Here is a 26,163-nt window from a genome sequence, read left to right as displayed (position 1 = left end):
TTCTTTCAGGTGATAATCTCTGCTGCACCCCTCTGGCTGGAAGGTGTTGACCTATATCAGAGAAACAGGTACAAACAGACATTCAAAAGATACAGGAACCATCTCAGATCCTTCCTCTAGTTACTCAAGATAATACATCATGGCAATTCTCAAATGTATGGGAAAGGCCCACTTCCTGGCTTCCCAACCTAGCTTGGCTACAATGTTTATTTGCAGCTTAGTGGGAATATTAGTTTTAGGGATACTGGTCTGTATAATGACAAGGTGTTTCTTGTGGTGTTGCCAGAGTACTGGTGATACTTATAGCAATTTGAAGAAGCATCAGAAGTTAGAATCTAGTAAGTATGTTGCAAAGACACTAAATAAAGAATCATCCTATTAGTGAAAGAATTTACTAACCTCTTAGAAAAGGTGGGATTGATGCAGGGAACCTAGATCAGAGGTGTCGGTTAGACCCGTATTAACTGCACTGGGGCAGCACCTGCGTGCTTTCCTCCCAGCAACGCCTTCTTTGCCCGATGTTGCTAATTGTAGTGAGTGGTTAAAAGGTGCTGACAAATACCTCGAAGCACCGTTGCAAGTGACAACGCGTGGGCTGCTCCCCCCGTGCCCGGCCCGCAGGGAGGCCGGGCGGCGCGGCGCTCCCCGCCCGCAGTGCAGCGCTCGCACCCGGCGGCGCCCGCTCGCCCGGTACTTTTCCACCGCGGCGGCTCCGGGCCGGGACCAGCCCGGCACGGCCCCTTTCCGGGGCAGCCGCCGGAGCCCCGGGGCGGGCGGCGGCGCATGCGCGGCGGTGCCCGGAAGCAGGCGGCGGGCCGGGCTGGCTGCCGGGGCTGCGGTAGCGGCGGCGCGGAGCGGAGCGGGATGAGCCCTGCGGAGTGAGCGGAGCCCCCGCCCGCCCTCCTGCCCGCTGCTCTCCGCTCTCCGCCCCGCCCGGCTCCGCTCTGGCTTCAGGCCCCTTCTCCCTGCGCTGCGGCGGGCGGAGGCGGCGGAAGGAGAAGCCCATGGAGGGGAACCGGGACGAGGCCGAGAAGTGCATCGGCATCGCGCGGGAGGCGCTGGAGGCCGGGAACCGCGACCGTGCCCTGCGCTTCCTCGGCAAGGCCCAGAAGCTCTACCCGACCGACACGGCCCGAGGTGAAGCCCGGCCCCTCCCGCACCCCGCGGCCGCCCCTCCTCCCCTTCCCGCTGGGGGTGTCCCCCCGGGGCGGCCGTTACCCGGGATGAGGCGCTGAGGGGACCCAGCGGCGCGTCCTCCGCGCTGCCCCCGGCCCGGCCCGGGGTCCCCGGCGCTGTGCGGGGTCGGCGGGGAAAAAGGCCCAGGAGGGGCGAGTAGGGTGCGGGGGACTCAGTGTCACTGTGGCTGTGGCGGTGGGGTTGGGGTTGGGATTGTGTCCTGCCTTACCAGAGGGTTTCCCAGCTCCTCGCCTCAATTCCTCCCCTTTAGCCATCACTGTAAGCGTAGCCTAACAGACTAGGCTTAGACCCGATTAACAGCAGCACACGCCATGCTGGGTTGGCTTCTTTTCTGTCACTCTGAATTACCTCTCGCTCACAGCTTGTGGTAAGAGCTGCTTCAAACTGGGCAGCACCTTGATCCTCAACTTTCTTGTGGTGTGGGTTTATTCAGCTTCGTTCCCCATTGGGTTGTACAGTAGCCATGTAAGAATTGCACACAGGTTTAAGTTGCCTGGAGAAAATGGGATTGGTGGCTCCTCTTATGACTTAATCAGCTCTGCGGACACTTCTGTATTAAGACTTGAAAAATAATTAGCATCTTTGTAGCATAAGGTGTTTACAAGTGATTTTTTTAAAAGAAACAATAGTAAGGTAGAGCTGTTACCCGTCTTGGAGTCTGTGTCACAAGGCATCTCAAAATACCTTTGGACACATCAGTGACTTGTTTACCATTTCGGGAAAGTGACTTTGGGGTGAAATCCTGACTGGAAGTGGTCTCTGCTCCATTCTATTCTATAGTGAAGCCTTTAAGTCAGGTGAGCCGATTTGGCGAACATTTTCTGCCCTCTCTTATTTCCTGACTTTATATGCAAACAATGAGCAAAGGCCTCATCAGTGCTTTTCTTTATAGTTTTTTGGGTGGTTTTAGTTTTTCCTTCTGCAAGACAGGATGGATGTTGCTGGTAAATCACCTGGAAAATAACCACTGCTTTGGATCAAGAATGTGGCACTGTTTGTTTTCTTGCCACGCTGCATACCTCTCTGAAGTAAAAACGAGCAGAAATTTGCCATATCCCTCGAAATTTTTCTCGCTTAAGAAGATGACATGAATGAAAATACTTTCAGCTTTTTGGAAGCTGTGTTGGTCAATAGGCAGGAAAGGTGAGGGTTTAAATTAATCTTCTTCCACCAAAGAGAGTGAATAGTTTTGTCTGCTTCACGTAACTTATTGGTCTTACATCTTGATAATAAGTTATAGTAGCTCTCAGGAAAAAAGTCTCCATCTGATTTATGTTTTGAGTGGTTTTGTTTTGTTTTTTTCTTCTTAAGTAGGACTGCTACTACATAACCACCATTGTGAAGAACTCAGTGCAAGAAATAGATGGCTAATTAGGCTATTGTCTGTAGGACACTTGTTTTATTCACTGTGGAGATTAGCAAAGTATGTCACAAATGAGGTACAGATACCACGAAAAAAACGGTGGCGTGGTAGTGGACTGTGATCTGGGGAATTGTGTACTGAAACTAAATCCTTCACAGAATTGCTTTGCGATGTTAAGTAAGTCACTTCGCTTGGTTTCTGTCAGTGGCGGCTAATAGTTTGTGCTTCATTTTTCAGGTGTTCAGCTTGAAACAAGGGCCTGATTTGTGGAACTGGTGGGCAGTCAAAGCTCCATCTGAAGCTAATGAGAATTGGAGATGCCCTAGTACCACTGAAAAAAATCAGGCCCTAGGCCTGATTTGAACTAGGTACTTAAAAATTAGGAGACTCAGGTAACTCCTAATGTTTCCGTACTTCAGTTTTATAGCTGTGGAGGTTGGTAATTCTTTTTAATTCTTCCCATTTCCTCCCAAAACAACACCAACTCACTGATTATTTTTTTCTTTAAGCTTGAGCCACTTAAATAGCCCCATTAAAAGTGTAGTAAGTTGCAAGGACACAGAATGTCCTGTTTCCAGGACAGGAACTGTAAGGTGTGCGATAAATTAGAACTGGAATTTTACACTGAAGAACAAATGAAATGACTGCTTCAGCATGTCATTGTAGTCTTTTAGATCGAAAGTGAGGGGTACACTTGAAAAAAAAACAAACCCACACAACAGTAATTCATTAGATAATTAAAAATATGTCATAGCACATACCCAAGAGAAGGAAACAGTTAAGGTTTTGTGAGCTCTCTTGGTTCTGACACAAATTCTTATTTTACAGCCATAATGTGTTTGTTTTATATGGTGGTAGGACAATGTGGTGCAGCCCTAGTTGTCACTGTGCTTGCTTATTTTTCTCTTCAGGGCATGGATTAGAAGGTAGTTTGTATCTATTTGTCACTGAAGTCAGGGATGCTTCATAGGTTGTATCTTTGTTATCATTTTGGGAACAATTGCCCACCGTTTCACAAATGATGTTCCATTAGTGATAAAAGCAATGAGAACGGTAGCACTCAGTCTTCTACTGATGGGAGCTTCTTCCTCCTGATGTTATAGCGGATTGCGAGCAGGTTTTAGCTATTGTCTCGAACACAATACTATGTGTGGTTTGGTGTTGGCGATATTTGCATTTGAAGTGCATTCAGTACTAGTTCAGTCATCAGTGAAGTTTAGTTTTGCTAAACAAAGCTTCAGCCTGAAATACGCTGACTGCAGCATTGCTGTTTTAAGGCTTTACTAGTGTGAAATGTGAGGTCGGTGCTTATTTAATGACACTTGGCTAATGACTTCATAGCAGCAGCGTTCATGCTGACGTCATTCTTTGCTAGAAGATAGCTTTACAATTCAGCTGTTCAAAATATCGTTTGATTGTGATTTCTCCTAATGATTCATCTTGCGACTGAATGGAAGCTAATGGCTTGTCTGGAAAGGATTTGTAAGTGTGGATTTAAAGATAACAAATGACCAAGATCTCAGTTTAAAAATTAGGTGCTGTTCTTTCTGATATTCAAGGCAGAAAATGACGTTAAGGACAATTTTATTTTTCAGTGTTTCTTAAGAATTTCTTGCATTATTTATGATGCTGCCTGTAAAACCAAGCTTTTCAGTAGTACATGAGCTTAGTTTTTAGGGTGTCATGCCGGTGTGAATTCCGAATTCAGCAGTTCTTCCATTAGTGAAAGTGGGGTCATGTTCAATGCATAATGGAATTAAATGCACTGCAAGGATCTTTCATTCATCAGCAGGTTAACAATGCACACAAGAGAGCCTTTGGACACATTTGGAGATAACATCCATTGTCTTACCTCCTAACAACATTAGTCTTTGGTTCCTGTATGTGCTATTTTAAATACCTAGATGAACAGGTAAAGTTTTCTTTACTACAGTTCTAACAGCTGGTTTTAGCACCAGCAGTTCATGGAAGAGTCAGAGCTCTTTCTGAATACCTGAACTGGATCTTTTATTTGAAAAAAAAACAATGGCCCCTGAGCCTTTATATGGTTTTCTTTTTCAACACAGAACGATAGCACGTTTGTATGTGCTGTGTCTTGCTATCTTAAGAAGTTAACACTTACGGATTTGAATTTATTTTTTGCAAGCGTCCTGCCCTGTCTTCTCAGCAGTGCAGCTCTGTTACGGGGACAGGAGGTCTCGGAAGGTGATTAGGAAGTAGTAATTTAACAGTATAGTGCAGCCAAACCAATTCATTAAAAGACTTCCCAGCTAAGCTTGCTGTAAACGAGACACTGGGTGGAAAAAATGTGAATTGTTGCCTATACCTGTGTTTCTACCATTATTGCTACTACTGATTTTGCACAAGCTTTAGTGCAGGGATGTGGAATTTCTAGAGCAGGATTTGCAAAACTGTCAAGTAAGCATTTCTAGAGGAGAAGTCAGAGTCACATGTTTGATAGGATCCCACATGATACTGTGGTTAAATATCTAATGTCACAGAACAGAAAAGGAGTAATTTTGGTTTCTGTTATCACTTGTCTGGAGCACGTTCACACTGAAAATGCTTCATTCTGAGGGCACTGTCTGTTCATATCCCTGTTCTTGCTCAGTTCTTAGCCTGCACACACAGTCACCTTGTCGGAGTTAATACTTCATTTACCTCAGAACTTTAAATGCCATAATGGATAACATCAGAATAAACTGTTGCAAATACTTGGATGTGCTTCAGCTGTAACCCATAATGCAACTAGAAGCTCTCCTGTTTTCAGGAGCTTCATTTGTGGTGAAAACATCCCCTCGGTGTACATCCCAGTGACTAAATGTTAGCCTTTTCTTTGTTTCTGCAGTAAAAAGCCTGGTCTGATCAACTGGGGAATCTTGCCGAGGCAGGCGCGAGCACGGGACCAGCACTGAAGTCTCATGACTTTCTTGTTCAGGCCGAGTGTAGCTTTTCATCTGCAGCACTTCAGACTGCTGTGGTCGGCGGGTAATAAGTGAATTAATAAGTAAAAGCAAATACTGGAGGGTTTTTAAGAAGCGCATCTTAGGGAAGTGGTTCTTCTCCTCTTAAACAAAGCTCCGCTTTCTTTTCTTGCCTGTGCTTCTGTGAGATGTGATGTGTAGGATCCTGGTTTTCTGCTGCTCTGCAGGAAACCACGATAGTCAGAGGAGACATTTTAAAATTACATTTAGGAGAAGAACTTTCAGGCTGCATCTCACTAACTTCTAGAATAAAATGTGGTTTTTTATCAGTAAACTGTAACATGCTTTCACAGTGAGTGGGACATTTTTCTTTGGGAGTCCTTATTCAGGCATTTTTTAATGCAGATGGTAACTCTCAGTTGTTTATGAAGCAAATTTGGCCTGTGTATTTTGCCACCTTGCTCCAGAGGGATCTCTCTTCAGGAAGGATAGACTATTTAATAATCTTTGATCCACATTATGCTTCGTGTGCAGTCTCTTAAGATAGAATGGTACTGTTTCTTATTTATCAGTAAGACACATACCCCAAAATACAGGCCTATATCCCCAAAGAAAAATACAAATGAGTGTTTGATGCTGTATTAAAACTGCTAACTTTGAGATTCGTTGGAACATGGAAGGAAAGATGCTTTCAAGATCTAGCGAACGCCTGCTGGTTTTCAATATCCAAGTCTCCAGAGTTGGGTGTAGTTGGCTGGTCCTGACTTATCTGTGACGTTTAACAGCAGTTTGAATTTCAACTGGTGTTGCCTGCAAGGGGTATAGAGCATCAGTTTGTGTCCACTAATGGCTCAGGTTGCAAATAGTGATGTACTGTAGCAACCTAAAAGTGCTGCGTCTCCGTATGGAATAATTTGTAGGTTCTTTAGAGTGTTAGTTCAGTTCTTATTTTCTATTTACAGTTGCTTATTCGGGTATTCTGATGTTTTCACCCCAAAGAATGGATTCAGTGCCTCTAAAAATTATGTAGAAATGAAGGACCCGGACAAATTCTCTCCAGTATTAAATTACGTTGGCAGAGATGGAGGGGAGTCCAGCCACTAATTTTGAAACGTTTTTCCGTTGTTTTGCCACGAGAAGGAGTTTCTAGGCTGGCTTCAGAAACATTTGTGTTACAAAGCGGCGCTCAACAGGGAAGGAGAAGGTAGCAGATAGTCTTTTACAATGTGGTGCTCCCATTTAAAACACTTGCGAGCCCCAACTTAATCGCTAATGCCTATAATGATACTATGATATACTGTTGTTTTATAGTTTTGTTGGAAGCTATTATGAAGAATGGAAGTACTGCTGGGGGAGGCGCTTACTGCCGAAAACCAGCCAGTAGCAATGATCAAAGTAAGCCCAATAGCACGAAGGAGAGCAATGCATCTGCTGCAGGTGAAAGTGGAAAAGGCTACACCAAAGACCAAATGGAAGGAGTATTCAGGTATGGACTTGCTTAAATACATCACTGCTTTTTGTTCTGTGTATCATGTGCTTATGCTTTCAGCTCTGGCAACTAAAGAAGCAACGGAAAATTCAAGGTTAGCTGAGAGGGCTTATTTGTACTGAGCTGTGACTGCAAGGAGGAGGAGAGTTATGCTGTGTTTAAGCACACTATGAGACTGTCGCCTTCTGCTAGAACAAGGATATTCGGCTTTATATAAAGTAACCTCGGTGGTTTAAAAATAAAGTACTCAAAAATAATTATTAAGTACATCTTCTTTTAAATAGAAGAAGTGGTGAAAATTCTGCAGCACAACTTGCAGGACAGTATTTCTTTTCTGAAATATTTTTGTATTTGTGAAATCTGAGTTTACATGCTTACTCCTGAAGTTATTTTCAAGCTAATCTTGCTGTACAGGCTGGTCTTAGACCAACGTTAAAATTATTTCATTCTAGACATACAGGTATCTGAGAAGCACCAAAGCACATAGTCTAAGTTGCGTTAAAACTCTGTCTGGACTTCGTGCAGCATGGTAGTATTAAGATGGGGTAATATCAGGAAAAGGAGGATGTGCAAAAAGAAACAAAGATGGATAAAAATGTCCTTTTGAGGCGAGAAACTCTTATGTTATCATTACAAACTATTGGGCTGAAGGAGTGAGAAAAATATTGTTTGGTATGTGCCCTGATTTCTGCTAAAGAAATATGAATACAGCCACTTTAAAACTGCACACCTCAAAATCTGCCCGCATCTTCAGATAAACCTAGCCCAAATATTTTCAAGGGAGCTCAAAGAAGTGGAACTCAAGAGATCCTCGTCTCCTCGGTTGTGTAGGATGGGTGAACTGTTGTGCCAAACAGAAAATTGTGTGGGGTTTTTCTTGTGTGAAATATTCGTTACTGTTCATATTATCTTGGGATCCTTTCCTGAACTTGAGTAATCTGTTCATCTGTGCTAACAGTGAGGAAAAAGCAGCTTTTCTGTGTTGATACAGCAGCTCTGCATTCAGGCAGGTAGACAGCAGCATCTCTGACACGGTTATCCTTTCCATGGTGTTATTTAGTAGAGCTTGTCATTTGCCATCATCTCTGCTTAACGTTATTGCCCTTTGTGATATATCTGAAGTAAAACCTGAATAAGCGTGTACATTTTTTCGCCACCTTGAAGTATTAGCTGTTGAAGCGAACGCAAAATGTGTGTGCACGCTTGTGTGAGACAAAATATCCAGAAAGAAGTCCTCTGTAAAACGAGGCTTAGATCGAATTAAGACATGTAATGCATTCCCAGAAAGCTGCTATATAAGGCAGGTTTGTATGAGTGCCAGTGTTTGCTCGCCCGTGACGTGCCATTCCGAGCCGCAGTCTGCTTTCACATCAGGCTCCCTGCAAGTTCTTTGTTGTTGTTGTTCTTCTTTTACCAGAAAGTCGTGTTGCCTACTTTTCTCATGAGTAAAATGATGTTGTAGAGCCAACTTTTCTCCATGGTATGCTTTCCTGGTATGGGGTGTTGCTTCCTTGAAGGAATTCACTAGATACCAGATATTATAAAATTAATCCAGTTTGTTGAGATCAGAAACAGAATTAGGGTTATTCATGGAAGTTGCATATTAAGGATAAACTCAATGCGACAGTGCTTCTTAGTACCTATTTCAATGATCTGCTTTGTGGGTACAAAATTTGAGTTTTTAAAAAGTACCCACATTTTTGCAAATATGGATTGTTATGCAGGCTATTACAATTGCTTATTTGTTTGTAATTTACACACCATTTAGAAAACCAGCTGTTAATATCTTGACTTTAGCTTGAGTGATTCTGCAGTCCTTTGGTATATCGGTTTATAAACCTTTGGAGAGACTGAATTTTGGGTTAGATGTGCAGTAATCAGCACAAGTCCCCAGTTCTTATTGGAACTTTTGTGAAGTTCGTCGTGATGTCAGTTAGTGACATCAACACGCTACTTAGAAAATGTGCAGTTAGGAATTAAAAGCACATGCGCCTTGCCAAGGAGAATAGGATTAAATATAATACAAACAGTGGGCTAAAACTTAATGGAAAAATATTACATATTCAGTGTTTAAACCACAGTGAGAATGAGCTTTGTAGTTGGAAATACGACGGGCTGCATGTGTTACTGCTTCAGGCTTTTCCGATTAAATGAAACGCACCCTCTGGGGAGGGAATTCTTCAGAGAGTAAAGCTTGTCACCACCATATGCTTCTGCCATACCACACTGGAATGGTTTTCAGGCCTTTGAGTTGGTTAAGGAAATACTGTGTGAAAAGCAGTGGTTTTAAATAGATTTCTTTTCCTATAAGGGAAGAAATTTCTAGATGGCAAGGCAGCAAAAGTGACAGCTTTTAATCCATTCTGAGCCTTACAATGAATTTGACTCTGTCAGACTAAGTTGCTTTGTATGCTTATGATTTGAAAGGTGGTCATTATCCTCAGGTATTCTTCCCTCTAGGAGTTTTTGGTTCTATATTAGTAATTGAATATAGACTGAGAGAAAACATTTCTGATCTAACTACACATGCCATTTCCAACCCTTTTTTATAAGCTCTAGTGAGCGGTTGGGCTGACTCAGAGGTCTCTGACTTGGATCACTCATGAGTATTCCTGGAGTTGTCCAGCTGTCTTGAATTTGCTTCTGACCACAGATTTAAGAAGCGTAGTGAAGACACACTTGGAGCGCTACAACTAATTTAACCGCATTAATTTCATCGAGGTTACTCTAGTAATGCGGGTAGGTCTGAGTACAAACAACACCTCTGTGCTGTTTATTTTTTCCATGTACACAGGGGACAGTGATCACTAGCAAGCTACCATAACACTTGTGTTGAGCATTACATGAGCTTGCAAACAAGTTGCTCGACAGGGAGAAGTGGGAGATGCAATATCTTTCCACCGATTGCATAAGTGCTGGGTGATGCTCTGTGGGAACCAGCGCTATTTCAGTGTGGCACTTTGAAGCTTGAGAGATCAAAAACCACTTTGTTAGTTTTGAATGGAAATGCTTTGAAAATACCACCTGTAGCGCATACATCCTGTTCTTAATTATGCTTATCTTTTCAGCAAAGGCTGGATCAAGTTGCCTTAATGCTTCAGGTGACCTGTGTGTCACAGATATTGACAGGACACCAGCAGAAATCTATGTTAGGACCCACAGTAGACTTAGGTCTCTTCAGAGCAAGTGCCCTCGTAGTCTGTAGGCAATTGAATGCTGTTTGAGCAATGTCAGCTTAAGATAAGTGCACAAGAATCATATGCACGACAAAAAATGGTGAATTTGCTTTTGGGATTCTGTGGTCTTTGCTTTAAAGCAATTCCTTCACTGTTTGATGTAGGTTATTGGCATTTTCTTGCTAGATAAATGAAGTATTTGTACAAGAAAGGAAATTTAAGCTTTTTTATTTTTAATTCTAGTTCACTTAAAATAACTGAAGAAGTGCTGATCAGTATCATAGTTAAAGAGTTCTTAATTTCCAACAAATTCTGTTTGTCATATCTGCCTTCTCATACCAAGTGTGCAGACCTTTTGGAAAGGTTTTGTGGATTGGCATGAAATTAAGATTAAAAAAGGATCAGTTACCTGCTTTGTATTAATCTTTCCCACTTCTTTTCATGCTGTCAAGGCTGTATTATCTGTTGTTTACTACGTGATTAAACAAAATAGTTTTGGAGATATAGGTTGTACACTTTACACAGACTCCCTTTAAATGATCTTAAAATTCATGTGGTGTCTGATGTACCTCTTTAGTAAATAAAGCATAGCATAAATTCTATATAACCTTTTGGATATCTGAAAGGTAACCACCATCATGGGTAGCAGGCTGGACTTGGATTGCTGCCTTATGAACGCTGTGGTGTAATACTGCTTTTCCAGGGCCTGCCCCAAGGAAGGGAGCACAAGAACGGAATTTTGTGTTCAGGCCTCTGAGCTAGAACCAAACCAATAGAGGCATGAGGTCTGTAGCAACCTTGCAAGGCAGGATTAAATGTCGTCCGGTAGTGGTCAAGAATAATCAGCAGCTTGATTTGAATTGATGGAGTAAACCAAGAATTTGCCTCTACACATTTCATGGATCAAACTAGAAGGAATGTCAGTTGCATTAATTTTTCCAGGCCTCCTGCTGAGACTTCTGCAAATTCAGCAGAAGTTATATCGTTACTTTAACCCTGTCTCAAGAAGATAAATAACTGGAAGTAGACTACTAAGAGCAGTCCACATGTGCTAAAACGGAGGAGAAAAAAGGGGCAAAGAAATGGGGACGTGCCTTTAATTAGGCTGATAGAACTGCTGTGAACTGTTGAAATATTCAGTTGAATGCTTGAGAAAGTCAAGGTGGAAATCACAGTCATGGCACCTGTCATGGAAAAGTGGCACAGAAGATACAGTGGATTTAGTCAGAAAGCTCCTGTCTTTAATCCACACTTCTTACAGCTGAAATGAAAGCTTCAGTATGCTGATGTGAACACAGCCGTGAATAATTCATGTAATACACACAGGAGAAACAAACTGACCAGGTACACCCGAGAGCAAGGTACCACACCAAGAACCCTAATGTGTTGTTGAATCTATCCATAAAACAGAGACCTGACATTTCTGGTGCATTTGTTTCAGAAACTGTGGGTATGCTGGTACCAGCTTGAGTTCTTCAACAATACTGTAACTCTTGCCAATCTAGAGCACTTTTTGCAGAACACATTTAGGTGATCCAAACTGTGACTGGCACGTTTCCCAGTTCACCTGCAAGATGCCATTTAGCATCATTGGAAACTTGAGCCTACATAGAAATTGATGCGCGTTTTAGTGTGTTTTTCTGCTCGGCTCTGGGATCAGAAGCCAGCATAGGTTCCTCCTGCTCAGCTCTTTGTCACTAACGTTCACATTGCTGCTCAGTCATTGCTTTGGGTTGAGATCTGAAGACGCCAACAAGGCTGAACACCGAGCAGGGATTGTGTGTCTCAGCATTGATCCTGTGCAGAAGAAAGGAGGGCAGTGTAAATGATCTGAAGGATCGGTTACAGGTCTGCAGGCAGCGAGCCCTGAGCGTGCCCATCCTGACAAGAACACGCGAGGGAGAGTAGAAGCCAGGGGTGACCGTCATAAATTCACAGGGGCTTCTGTGTTAGAGACTGGCTGTTCAGCCTAGGGCAGCAGGTCAGGGTATGAGGGGGGTTGGAATATTGAATCCCAGCTTCGTACAGAGTCAGGAATGTGTGTTTGTAGAATATTTTGTTTATCAAAGCAATTGCTAGCAAAGACTGAAGTAGAAATGTGTTATGCCTTGGCTGAACGCTTGCTTCTTGACAAATGTCTGATGAGGAGCGGCTGAGGGAGCTGGGGCTGTTCAGCCTGGAGAACAGGAGCTGAGGGGAGACCTGATCGCTGTCTGAACTGCCTGAAAGGAGGTTGGAGCGTGGAGGGGTTGGGCTCTGCTCCCAAGTGACAAGTGATGGGACAAGAGGAAATGGCCTCAAGTTGCACCAGGGGAGGTTTAAATTGGATATTAGGAAAAAATTCTTAGTGGAAAGGGCTGTCGGGCATTGGAACAGGCTGCCCAGGGCAGTGGTGGAGTCACCATCCCTGGAGGGGTTTAAAAGGCATTTAGACGAGGTTCTTAGGGACATGGGTTAGTGCTGGAGTTCAGTTGGGATATGGTTGGACTTGCTGATACCGAGGGTCTCTTCCATCCGAAATGATTCTATGAAACAGCAAGAGGTTGTTTGTGGCCCAGGTCCAGGACAGCTGATGTGTGGTGACGTTCGTCCCTTTGGAGGACAGGAGCTGTGCGCCCACCAGGCAGGTTTCTCCCTGCATGTCCCCACCAGGACGTGGCTTTGATTTGATGCGCTGTCTCTGAGCAGATCCTGGTGTCACCAGCTGGTGGGTCATGTGCTGACTTGGATGTCTTCTGCTTGATACCCACCATTCCCGCTTCTCCCGTGAGGGCTTCCCAGTGGGGGATTTTCACTGGTTGCCAATGGGAACAAATTCTGGGGTGAGTTTTTGAGGGTTAGAAGAAGAGATTGGCATTTCTTGGGTTGTTCTTTTTTCTTTCTTTTTTTTTTTTTTTTTATTTTTTATTTTCCATTCTGCATCTTAGAGTTGTAAATAAATGCATATCAGGTCTGCAAAGAAGTAAACTTTTTTTTTCATGTTTGTTACTTCCATGAGAAATGACCATATGCTGTTGGGGGAAAAAAGTTGTTGAGGACGCACAGTGCTTAAAAACACTTGAACAAACATTTAACACTATGATTCTAATGCTAACAAAATAACAACTTTGCTAAACATGGATGACTCACTACCTAATTTTATATCAACTAAAGTTCTGAGGAGTCTGGTCCACAAACAGATAATTCAGATGCTGAATTATTGGCGATGACCTTAGATTGGCTGCCAAGATAGCAATTTCTTGAAATAAAAGCTTAGTTTGATACTGTTACACTTTTAAATACAGCTATCTGTTCTTAATATAGTTCATAACTAATCCAGTGCTTGAGGGTAAGGATGAAGGGGTTTTTACACTATCAAATTATATTTCTTATTGTACAAATTAACAAACAAAATTTTCCAGTATTCAGAGTATATTTCATGTATTTTCTTTCCGTTCTGTCTTGATGATGGATTTACTGTGTTCTTTTTAATTAGCTCTATCAGTTTCCTAACTGGAGCTTATTAAATGTTGCTTCAATGTAATGAGCTATATTTATTTCACAGGACGTTTGTGTTGGCAGCTGCCTGCATGCATTCACTTCAGCATTACACCGAGACTTCCATAAAAGCTCGTGTTATTTGAACACAGGAAAAGGGATCCCTCAAATGCAAGTGGATTTGATCAATCTGTGAACTGTGAAGGACCACAGGCGATGGTGGGGTTGTATTTTTCATGTTAGCATTGCCCTAATTACAGGGTACCCATTCTTCTTTCATGAAAACGCCAAAAGCTCGCTTACCCCTTTTTATTTTTGACACTTGGCTGCCCTGTGTATGGTTTTTGTAACATTAAACCCATATTTACATAGAAATCTGTGCATTTCAGAGAACGTGGACACAGTTACAGCCATGTGAATAAACTCACAGAAAGCTTTTAAAGTATTCATGGGTGTAATTCCGTTTCTTGCTGAAACCAGCCCTTTTCTTTTGGGATGCACCCAGCATCAATGTGCCTCATTTCTGCAATGCAAGGTTGTGATTCGGCCTTATTTTTCTAAGTTTCTGAATTCTTTTTAAGGTGTATTTATTGGTTTGGTCAGCATTCCCGTGCACATAAAATTAATGTTCTTTCCACCCCTGTAACTGCTCTTTGTCTCTTCTGAGTATTGAACAACTTACCCAACTATTACCTCACTTCCAGATTTTGCTTTTCCTGTCTGAGACTGATGAGAGGAAGAATATTTCTGACTTTTTAAAATTGCTACATTGAACATTTGAGGTGAATCTGTAATTGCTGGAGCTGTTATTGTTTCTCTGGATTTATCTAAACGCTGACAGAAGGTTTGTTAAGCTCCAGGTGTGCTCCCAGCAGCAGAGGTGTTCTCACCTGCCTTATTTCCCTAAAAAGCCAATGTTTAAATGGTGTTAATGGAGAAGGGGAGCTGGTGTTTGGTTTGTATCATGCATACCAAGATGCATTTGTGAAGTAAATTTGGAATCTTCATTTTATGTATTATTAACAGCAATATTCATAGAATTGGGGCTGAGGAAATGCTACAGTAATCATAAACTGACACCTTTTATTGCAACTGTAGTAGTTCTACTGTAGAAGAAATATAATAAATGTATATAGTAACTAATTTTGAGTACAATATTTTATTGTGCTTAATAGCGAGTTTATTATGAAAAATTGCATTCTTTGTTTCTAGAGTGCAATTTAAATATATTTTGTATTGAAAGCAAGAGATGTAATGTGTTGCATCAGCACAATGTATTACCTCATCTGCAGCTGTGTTCTAACATGCTACTTTTACATCTTCTTGTTGACAACATTTTGCTTCATTTTCTTTTGCAGTATAAAGAAATGTAAAAACTTTTACAAAGTCCTTGGGGTGTCAAAGGATGCAGGTGAAGAAGACCTCAAGAAGGCCTATAGGAAACTTGCTTTGAAATTCCACCCAGACAAAAACCACGCACCTGGAGCAACAGAGGCTTTTAAAAGTAAAATACTAGTTTTACTTACAATTTCTTTTATGGTTAAACTTTGTCAGATTAAAAGAAATTCATCCACGTTGATCACTTGTCTTTTTACAACAATGTGGTGCTTCGTAGCTAATATTAAACTGACATTTTTATCCAATAGAATATTTGACCTTTATTATCTTAACATATACCTAGAAGTATAAATAATGCGGGGGTTTGCAGTAGGGTTCAGTTTCAGAGGATCAACTGTAATTTTCGGTTACAGGGAGCAAATACTTAATCTGTGAAACCAAACTGCATTTTATTACTGTTGTTGACTTAATGTAGCCAATTGAATCTTACTATCTTGAGCTTGAGAAAACCAGAGTAATACTTGATAGCAGAATGCAGTTTTTACTGAATCACGTGCCACGCTACGTTACCTTTTCCTTAGAATTCCTTGTATGTGTGTGGCTTTAATCCTTTTTCCATACAAAACCACTTGGTTTCAAACCCGGCCTTATTAATAGTTGCCTTTGACCATTTCTTAGGTAAAATTTACAGCCTGATTTGACCTGATCTAAGGCTGCTCAGCTTAGCCCTGCACAAGGAAAATTGTTGAGGAAAAGCTTTTTAAAGAAAACTGCCCCTTTATCTCAGATACAGATGAATTAAGAGGTGAATCTGCAAGAAACGATCATGCATAAATAAAGAAGTATTCATGCATAAATAAATCAGATAAAACTCTTAAATTGGGTAAGGGGAAAAAAAAAAAAGTCCTGAGCAAGTCTGTTGATTTTAAGGGGTAATTGTAATAATATATCACTAATTCCAGATGAAAAGTAGATAGAACACAGCAGGAAAGTTGATTGCTAATGATTGTTTTAACACAGCTATGTGATGGCTTTATCTAAAAAAGATAATCTTACAAAATTATTTCCAGCGCTATGAATAATTCTTCTTTGTTAAGAGCATTTTAAATAATCTTGAGCATGTAAGAAGTCAATTTCTTACTATTTCATGTTTTATTTAGCACAAGCACTTTGTACAAGTTTGATTTCTTCAGCTTAATTTCATTTTCTGGCTCTTGGCCAGATGGGTAAACGAACAGAACATTTTGGAGGGGAATCTTTTTGGCTAAAAATTAATGAACTTCAGCATTTTTCTTGCCTTGAAATTATTGAATTTTTATATTTTTTAAATTTATTTTATGATTTAGTTTGCCTTTAAAGGTGTCTTATGAGTTTCTAACATCCAGCTGAGAAAAGGAGGTTCATAATAATAGTATTCCATAACAATTATTTTTATTTTAAGGAAAGGTCCCATTAGAAGACAGAATTGAGTTTGATGTTAGGCAAGGTACTTATATAGATCTCAAGCTACCTTGGACTCTTCCGTTGTATTAAGTTTTCTCCCAGAAGTTATATTTTTGGATTTAAAAGTTTGTGCAAATATAATCACTGTTAATCTCTTGAAATCTCTTTGACCAACTTCATCAGAAATCTTTCATTTGAAACTTTGGGGAAGTTTGTGGGTTTTTTTCATTCTCTATGTCCTTTATTTAAAGAAAACTATATTTGAATCAAATCTGGTTTGAATTGGCATCACATAATCCAAAGCAGATAGTCAAAAAAGATTGCTGACCGTACCATACCAGTGTGATGTCTTCACTTTATGCGCATTTGCCTGATTTACGTCTCTCTAAATTCTTAATTGTTGGGAAAAATCTCAATTTTTACTACTAATTTTATCCTCGTGCTGAGTAACAGAGGGTTTTTTAGCAATATTTGGTGTCAGTAGTGTACATCATGCTCTCAGTGCAAATTACCAGGCTTCGTTTGTGTTTTCTTCTCCACTCAGATCGCTAATGATTATTTCTAAGGGCGTCTTAAAAGGCACAAAGCTAAGGCTTGACATTTTTTTCTTAGATTGGATAATGTTGAAAACCTTAATTATGCGAAGTCATAGCCTAATTTGCCCGTGTTGAGCTTATACTGTTGCACTTTTCACAACATTTTGATGACTGATGGCTTTTCGATGCTGAAAAACACAATCCCTGTGCCTTGCGTTGGCTGCTGAAGAAGCTTTTTGTTGGAGGGGCCTGGAGGAGAGAGAAGAAAAGGAAACCTGGACAGGTTTAATGAAGAACTGACTGAGTGAGGATTGCTCATGCTCCTTTAGACAATAAAGCTGATGTATTTGAAGTCACCACTTAGTAAATGAAACCAGAGAAAACCTACTGAGTCTTACGATGTCTTTAAGCTAAACTGCTAGAGCAAGTGTTACTGCTGTAATGTAACAGTAAAGGACACAATTTGCTGCCTATTCTTGACTTTGAAATTGCAATTTTCATACTGGAATTCATACCATTCATTTATGGGAGCTGTATTTTATCCCTTGCTGCAGAGATCGGACACGCATATGCTGTGTTGAGTAACCCAGAAAAGCGAAAGCAGTACGACCTGACGGGCAGCGAAGAGCAGACCTGCAGCCACCCAAGCAACGGCAGATTCAACTTCCACAGAGGCTGCGAGGCAGATATCACTCCAGAGGATCTATTCAACATGTTTTTTGGAGGGGCCTTTCCAACAGGTATTGGTATAACCATCAGGTTACAGTGGGACCGCACAGAGCAACATCAGACTTTGTGACATTATAAAACAGTAAAATTACTCCAACCTGCCTCGGGCCTCAACTCTTCAAGCTGCCTCACAGTTTATTTTGCCCCAAGTGTTGCTAAACCCCAAAAATGTGAACTCAGTTCTTTGAGTGGTGATTCTGCAGTATGTGAAACAACAAACCAGTTGTCTTGGAGCTTAAATATTTTGTTTAAACAACTTTGAAATTGTAAGATATCTTAAAGTGGAGTTACTTTATGTGTCATTGTGCAGTAATGTTAAATGCTTTACGTCGTTGCTTCCACAGTGACCTCTAAATATATTTTTTTACGTTACTTAAATGTGGATATTTCTTTCCTTAGGTAGTGTACATTCATTTTCTAACGGTCGTGCTGGCTACAGTCACCCTAATCAGCACCATCAGAGCGGGCATGAGCGGGAAGAAGAGAGGGGTGATGTATGTTTAAGCACCACTGTCTTTAAACTGTGGATTGTGAAATTTGCTGGTAGTCGCTTTCAGTGATGTGATTGTCCAGGAGCTCTGTGCTGTAGAGGAGGATTTGGACTTGCCAGTTACGTATTCTTAAACTTTGGCGGGTCTTACTGATGGTAAATAGACGTGCAAATTCAAAACTATAATAGCCTGGTTTTGTAAATCTATTGTTGTATATCACTAGCTTACTAGTGACTGGTAGTATTAGCCTAAATAGACAACTGGTTCTCGTCACTAATCCTTGACTGCGTTTAAAAATCATTTGGGCTGAGGAAAAAATTGTACTTAAGGCTCAGTATTCATATATATGAATTATATATAGTTGTGCATAATTACGTATCGCTGCATAGATGAGGCCAAATCACGGTGTTTAATGTAACTGAATCCAGTTATTAATTTGATTGTGGTGCATGCCAGCCTGTCAGCTCCTGCGGTCTGAGCACTCCGTGAATATTGTGTATGCGTTGGAAAGTTAAGATAACATCACAGTGTTGGCAGCTTTGTGGCTTTAGTTTTTCTAACAGCTTTTGACACTTAAAGCAGAAAGTCATGCTAAGCATTAAATCTTGTCAAATTTACCTGTTTACCGATGCTTTTTATGAAATATCTGAATCTGTTTTGTTCCTTAGGGAGGCTTCTCTATGTTCATTCAGCTGATGCCTATTATTGTGTTGATCCTTGTCTCCTTGTTGAGCCAGTTGATGGTATCGAACCCTCCTTACGCCTTATACCCAAGATCGTAAGTAATGCTCAATTACATCAGCTTCAAACACAAGGCAGGATATTGGAATCACCCTCTCCCACTTCGAAGTGTTCAAAGAGGCTTCCATTAGTTGGTCCTTGATTTCCCACAGCGAGGGAAGCGAGCAAAGGTATAGATGGAGCAGAAATGAAGCATAACAAAACTTCAAAGTTATGTACTAAGAGCATCCTGTGAGAATGTTGTGGAGAAAAGAGGTCAGTGATACCTGGAGTTCGGAAGGTCTTCTAATACAAGGGAGTGGGTCCATGCAGTGTAAAAGTGTTTGCATGTCCAGCATATTTAATAAAATCCTCAAACCTGCTAAGCCTCGTTATTCTTTTAGGAGTCATCTGTGCTTGTAGGAAGTGAAGTATTTGAAAGCAACTTTCTCATCCTTATTTAAGTTTTGAACTAGATGAGGGCTGCGGAAATTGTCTGTTCTTTGCTTCTTTCCAGGTGATGGTAAAATAGTTTATCTTCATTTTTCAGCACGGAATTCTACTAGGGAGACTCACCTGGTTTGTACAATAGGATATATAAACCTTATTTTCTTGAGAGAAATACATAACTTTAATCAAGCATGCAACTAGCAAGTAGACTTAACCAACTCACCACAACTGCTTTAAAAGGCCTTAGTTCCTTACAGAGCTCTCAGCCCCCCAACAGAAAGGTTTCTTTTCTCCTCTCTTATTTTTCAGAGCTCTTTATTTCCAGAGTGTGATGGTTTTCCCTTCTGCAACTAAGCTGTTACGATGCTTATAAACGCTTCTCTGCCAAAATGTTTGCACACAATATTTGATATTCAATCCACAGAATGCCAGCAGGAAAACGTATTTGCCAGGGCTGGTAGAAAACACTTCAGAATGGAGATGCCAGTATTGGGTTGCTACAGAATAGTGACCTCTTTTTCTTTCTGTTGAGTTTGAATGTAATTTTCTATTAACAAAGCTTATATTTAACTAAAGAGGTATGAAACAAGTCAAGTGTTTTACACAAGTGTTGGTTTGGTTTTTTGGTTTTCGTTGTTTTTTTGCAAGATCAAAGGTTTAAGCAGCAGTAGTTGAACGTTTAGGTAAATGTAGTAATTCTATTCTCTGTCAGATTATATAGCCATTCATTGTATTACTTGCCTTGAAATGGCAAATTCAGTGATATGCCATTCCTCTGGAATAGCAATGTTTTTAAAAGTGTATTTGTAGTGTAAAAATAAAATCAAATAAATATTTAGTCGCTCTTTCCCCCTCCCTTGTTTTTTGCAGAAGTACAGGGCAGACCATAAAAATGCAGACAGAAAACTTGCACGTCGTTTATTATGTCAACAAAGACTTTAGAAATGAATACAAAGGAGCCTCGTTACAGAAGGTGGAAAAGAGTGTGGAAGAGGATTATGTGTCCAACATTCGTAATAATTGTTGGAAGGAGAGGCAACAAAGTAAGTGTGGTAATACGTGTAATTTCATGAAAGCACGCATTCTTCATTCAGGAAAGAACAAAGTGCTTGTATTATTCAAATACCCGAATAAGACAGCAAGTGTAGGGTTCCCTACTGTTTCTCACTTCTATAAGTGTCCCCAGTGTCACTTAATTTCTGTATTTTACTCAGTGACCTAAAAACCATCTGCAAATCATCAGCAATTTTAACCTGCTTCTCAGAAAACTGAACACTACAGTGAATTGGTAATGAGAAAGAAATTGCTCTAAGTTAAGGATGAAAGCTATGAATTCTAATCTCTTCTACATTATTTTCTCGTGGCTCACTATTTGGCAGCCCCATAGCCCCCTATAGCTCACTATTTGGCAGCCCCATAGCCCCCCAAGGCTCACTATTTGGCAGCCCCATTGCCCCATATAGCTCACTTTGTGTCAGCCCCATAGCCCCCCAAGGCTCACTATTTGGCAGCCCCATAGCCCCCTATAGCTCACTATCTGGCAGCCCCATTGCCCCCCAAGGCTCACTATTTGGCAGCCCCATAGCCCCCTATAGCTCACTATTTGGCAGCCCCATTGCCCCCCAAGGCTCACGATTTGGCAGCCCCATAGCCCCCTAAGGCTCACTATTTGGCAGCCCCATAGCCCCCCAAGGCTCACTATTTGGCAGCCCCATTGCCCCCCCCTAAGGCTCACTATTTGGCAGCCCCATTGCCCCCAAGGCTCACTATTTGGCAGCCCCATTGCCCCCCCCCAAGGCTCACTATTTGGCAGCCCCATAGCCCCCGAGGCTCACTATTTGGCAGCCCCATAGCCCCCCATTAGCTCACTATTTGGCAGCCCTATAGCCCTCCAAGGCTCACTATTTGGCAGCCCCATTGCCCCCCCAGAAGGCTCACTATTTGGCAGCCCCATTGCCCCCCCCCAAGGCTCACTCTTTGGCAGCCCCATTGCCCCCCCCCAAGGCTCACTCTTTGGCAGCCCCATTGCCCCCCGAGGCTCACTATCTCACTATCACCATTTCACCCATTAACCCCATTATCCTCATTACCCCCCATTATCCCCATTTGACCCATTAACCCCATTCAATCCCATTAACCCACATTAACTGCTATTAACCCCATTTAACCCTTTAACCCATTAACCCATTTCAGCTAAAAAGCTTACATAGGTGTTTCTGGAGAAGGAAAAAACTAATCTGCCTTGGACCACTGTACATACAAATACCGCTTTTCCACAGCATGTCCTGTAAAACTGCATAAGCTGTAAATCAGTGCTTAGTCTTTTGCTAATGCTGAATCATTGTTCTCCCTGGGCCTGGTACTTTGGCTCTATCAGACCTCAGAAACAGGTTTGTTGGGTTTTTTTTTAGTTTACCGTCTGTTTAATTTAATATTATACAAGGAGCTATTTTCTTTCAGAAGCCTAAAATTCAGTGTGAAAGCACAAGAGTGCTGAATAGTGTCAGGAAAGAACTGTGGGCAGAAACGTGTGCTGCTGGTCACACATACACAAGAGAAACACCGGTACATTGGGAGACAACTCTGAGATTATTGCCAAGAGTACTAGATTTATCAGGATAGTTTTCCCCAGATTTTTCAAATAGAGCAAAAGCATCAGAGAATTTTTGGGTATAATTCATAAGCAAATACACAAAAACTTGTATTTTTCCAGCCAGGTTGTTCTTTGATCCTCTTGAAAAGTTTGAATATTTATTTTTACTATTAATGAAATCAATACCTAATTTTTCAGCTGCAAGATGAATCATCAGTAATCTTATAATAAAACAGTTTACAAAAATGATTGTGGTTGTTAACAAAAAATGAAAGACAAGATATAATCCAGCACAATAAAACAGCACATATTCTTTATACATTTTTTCAGCAGAGTGTAGATCTGGAAGGATATTTTGCCTTTTTTGACTGAGTGGTTACACTTAGATTTACTGACATGTTACGTTTGTGTCTCCTGTAACATATTTACTGTGTGAATACCTTTGAAAATTTTTAGTTGATATGTAATTTCTACCTGGGGATGAAAAGAGGAGCAAGAACACCCTTCCCATTTTTCAGCACTTATTCCTGATAGAACTACTTTAAGCCTGATCAGAGTCCTGGACAACGTAGAGAGGCCCACGATTCCATATGTAGATGTTTAGTGGGAAAAATGTGATTACTAGAGAAACATTTCACCCCGATATAAAGCAAAAAAACAACCCAAAGGTGGTGACTGCCTTGTTGTTTGCTATTTGCAATTTATCAGGTTGCGAAAACTACCCACATCGATTTTGAGAAAGCGGCCCTTAATAGATTTTTCTCTATTTATAGAAACAGCTGATTTTGTGGGTTTAAGGATTCAAAATACCTGTTGTGTGTTTGATCTCCTTGACAGTCACAATCTTTCCAGTGCTGACTGACATTTAAGCATGCCTTGCTAATCCATTTTGAGTTGAAGGGCTGACAAATATTTCATAGAATTAAAACGTTCGGCAATGTCAAGCTGTTGAGCTCCAGTTTAATACAGAGAGCTCTTTTATTAATGCCTCTGAGCAGCAGCCGTCTGAAGCAGCATGAGTCGAAGTAATGGGCTTAACATTCAGAGTGGATTTTTGGGCACAAACAAGGCGCTGGAGCCGTCAATAACACGCACGATCACTGAGCGTGGCCTGTGTTTGTGTTGTTAATGAGGTCTGGCACAAGTTTTTTTGTTTGGTTGGGGTTTTTTTTAATCAGATGCTGCTGTATGAAATAGGAGGGTGCTGGAAAGCTGTAACCACTTTTACTCTTCAAAAACAGTGAAGATCCAGCACGGGGAAGCTGTAGCAGTGCTGTTTAGGTGCTGTCTGTGGGTAGTTAGAATAAGCAGAAGGAAAAAAGGGTGAGGATTAAGCCGGAGGTGTTTTGGACAGCTCTGAGCAGGAATGTATCATGTGCGGAGTATCGCGTTTCTAACCTGAAAAATCTCTTTTCTCTTTTGTTCGTTAAAGAATCAGAGTTACTTTATGCAGCAAAAGTATATCGAGATGACCGTCTCCGAAAGAAAGCAGACTCCATGGCCATGGACAACTGCAAAGAACTAGAACGGCTGACCAGCCTCTATCGAGGAGGATGAACTACAATTATAGACATATATCTTTACATATGCCCTTATCTCTTGTAAATTAAGAAGAGATTTAGTTTCACCATGAATGCTGGAGAAGAGGGGTGGATGTAAAACTCTACTGTGTAGCTGTTTCCAGAAACCTTATGCTGAAATATCATTTAATGGCTTCTTTACCTACTGTGAAATATAGGTACTTTAATTGTCTAGATTTTACTTCAAAGCTTCTGTGAATTCTTTCAGCAGAGAGAATAGCTCAGAAAGGATGCTATACTTGTAGAGACTTAGTCATAGTGGTTCTCCTCTAACATATTTGCCATGTAAATATCTGTGGAAAGAACACTGTGTATATATGAGTTAAATTACTTTCTATTTAAAATCTCAGAAATTTAGTTCCATACAACATTTTGTCTCACTGATGGAATAAATAGTATGATTACATCACTCCTATTCAGATGTCAAGTGTGTGGAGTTGGAATAAGAATTTTTAATATTTTATCTCTATGTAAAATCTTCTAGGTTTACCAGCTTAGAGGAATTTGGTACTTTTAAATATAACGGCATATATTCCTAAATATTTGTTTGGGTATATTGATCTGGTGTAGAGTAGCAGTTTGCTGTTGTAGTTTTTAGCGTTTCTAAGCAATGCTGAGAAGACTAAGAACTACACTGATCTCTTTTCAAAGTAAATATTTGCACACGCTGTACAGACCATTATATGCATTGCTTTTAGTACTTGAAACAGTTTACAGCAGCTCTGCTGTTTGGTATTCCAGTAGTAGCAAGTCCATACGTATGGCTGACATGCATCCATAGCTTCCTTAATTTTTGCTGGAAAAGTAGAGGAAAACATGCAATAGTAAAATCTTAAAGCTCAACAAAGAAAAGGCAACCTAATTTTTTGTTTTGCTGAGATGTTTCCATTTTCATACTCTTTTCTTATTTCAAGCTAAGTCCCAATCGATGGGCACCATAAGCGGAACAGGGAGATATTGCTAAGGACTATGTGCCTTTTTGCCAACTGTTTAAATGCTTTGCTAGTTCGCAGTGTGCTCCTCCAGTATCACAGTCCGGTATTGGGGGGTGTGCGCTTCTCTGGACCAGAACTTTGCTGCACTGATCTCCAAGGAAGGAGCAAACGCACCTGCGAGGTCACGTAACTGGTACGTAGCCGCGCCTGCCGGTGCAAAGGTGTTCTGAAGCGGCTGAGTACAATGTACTCAATCAAAAGTGGGTTAAAAATGTTTTTAGGTTCAGTAGCTGATGTTTGTACATTTTACCAGGAGAATGTTTCTTGTGTTTGAGAATGCCGGGCGGCTTGTAATACGAGCGGTATTTTTTTGCTTGAGAAAACTGCGGTCTTTGAACAACACTATGGGTTTATGTGAAGCCAAATTCTCCTCCTGAATTGAAATTTTAAATACTTGACTGACTCCATTGGAACTGCTTCTAATTTAGAGCAGGGTTTGACTTTAGAAATGCACTAAATGCTTTAAGTGACCCAGAAATCATTTTGCATTCATACATTTTCTGAACTGTCCTCGATTGAATTGGCGCAACACGAGAATCAAGCAGCTAAACCAGCGTTCAGGGTGGACATCAGAGCCTGGGGAATGATGCAGAGCTAAAAGCTATTGAAACAAACCAAACCAGGTTGCGGTACTGGGTGTCCTTACAAAGCTCACGGGGAAAAATGTGAAGAAGTGATGGAAAGGCACCCGATTGTTTGAAGTTTGCAATAGAAATTTATGGAGAAAACGTGATTCCCTGGATTTTGTAACTGTCCAGAATGTATTGTAATTATACTAATGAAAGCAAACTATCAAAGTACATATTGGTACTCCTGTGTCTTCTTGATAGAAGAGAATTATTCCAAGGCTTTCACAAGTACATAGACCTTCTCATTCAGAAATGAGTCTGAGCTTGCAGGCCATCTTTTAGTTAAGAAGAAAAAAGGTGTATAATGTATAATGGAGCTGTTGGTTCAACTGCTGTCAGGATCTCTACAAACAAATAACGCAGTTATAGCTGCATCCTATGGCAACACAGACATCCCAGGAGTTTAAAAGTGAGATGCAGAATGTTATTATTTCCTGTAGTATAAAGATGAACCTGCTCCAAATATGGCCTGAAAACATTGTTTTAATGTTCCACGTGGGTTTTTGTCTCCTTGGGATTGATACTTGGGATAGTCTGAAGGTTTTTTTTCTTCAAAAATGTCATTGTTTCCCCTGGTTTCGTTGAAAGAATCTGCTGGGAAGTCCAGTGCAAATGTTCTTGTGAGGAAGATGCTAATTGAAGAGGTTGGAGCACTTGAACCTTCTCGGATGACCTTTCTTCAGAAGGTGAAGTTATCGTTAAAATAAGTTTATGCTTATGTTAAACACGATTAAGTTTGTATTAAACGGTCTTGATTCTTCTACAAGTTTCCAAGAAAAGGCTGAACATCATAATCACTAAAATGTTGCAGATGCATTTAAATAGGCAGCAGCGCCAAGGTTAAATTATATACATTTTAAATATAATTCTGCAATGAATGCTGTAAAAGGCTTAAAATGAGAGGGCAAGAATAGAGTTTTTAAGGAAATGTCATTGATCCCCTAAACAGTTGTTCTTTGTTCTGTCAAAGAGAGAAGGAAAATGTAATAGTCAGATTTCTCTGTATTTTTAGAAATAATAAAATACATTTAGT

The 26,163-nt window shown here is 40.9% G+C and overlaps 1 protein-coding gene across 1 annotated transcript; it reads left to right on the top strand.

Annotated features, from left to right (window-relative positions):
* Positions 1 to 848: 848 nt before the first annotated feature.
* DNAJB14 (DnaJ heat shock protein family (Hsp40) member B14) lies at positions 849 to 26,086 on the top strand. The gene is made up of 8 exons (XM_082052062.1): positions 849 to 1,137; positions 6,796 to 6,970; positions 14,985 to 15,130; positions 17,498 to 17,683; positions 18,072 to 18,166; positions 18,832 to 18,941; positions 20,204 to 20,376; positions 23,359 to 26,086. The coding sequence occupies exons 1-8, from the start codon at positions 1,005 to 1,007 to the stop codon at positions 23,481 to 23,483; spliced, it is 1,143 nt and encodes a 380-aa protein (XP_081908188.1). The 5' UTR covers positions 849 to 1,004; the 3' UTR covers positions 23,484 to 26,086.
* Positions 26,087 to 26,163: the final 77 nt, after the last annotated feature.

The sequence above is a fragment of the Streptopelia decaocto genome (assembly GCF_964273445.1).
Source record: "Streptopelia decaocto genome assembly, chromosome: 4".
Taxonomy (NCBI): domain Eukaryota; kingdom Metazoa; phylum Chordata; class Aves; order Columbiformes; family Columbidae; genus Streptopelia; species Streptopelia decaocto.
The sequence above is the reverse complement of the archived record's forward strand: the minus strand, read 5'-3'. Positions and strand labels throughout refer to the sequence as shown.

Coding starts and splice junctions, on each gene's coding strand:
- DNAJB14 (XM_082052062.1), top strand. CDS start 1,005: ATGGAGGGGAACCGGGACGAGGCCGAGAAGTGCATCGGCATCGCGCGG. Junction 1,138..6,795: donor CCCGACCGACACGGCCCGAG/GTGAAGCCCGGC, acceptor GTTGTTTTATAG/TTTTGTTGGAAGCTATTATG. Junction 20,377..23,358: donor TTGGAAGGAGAGGCAACAAA/GTAAGTGTGGTA, acceptor TGTTCGTTAAAG/AATCAGAGTTACTTTATGCA.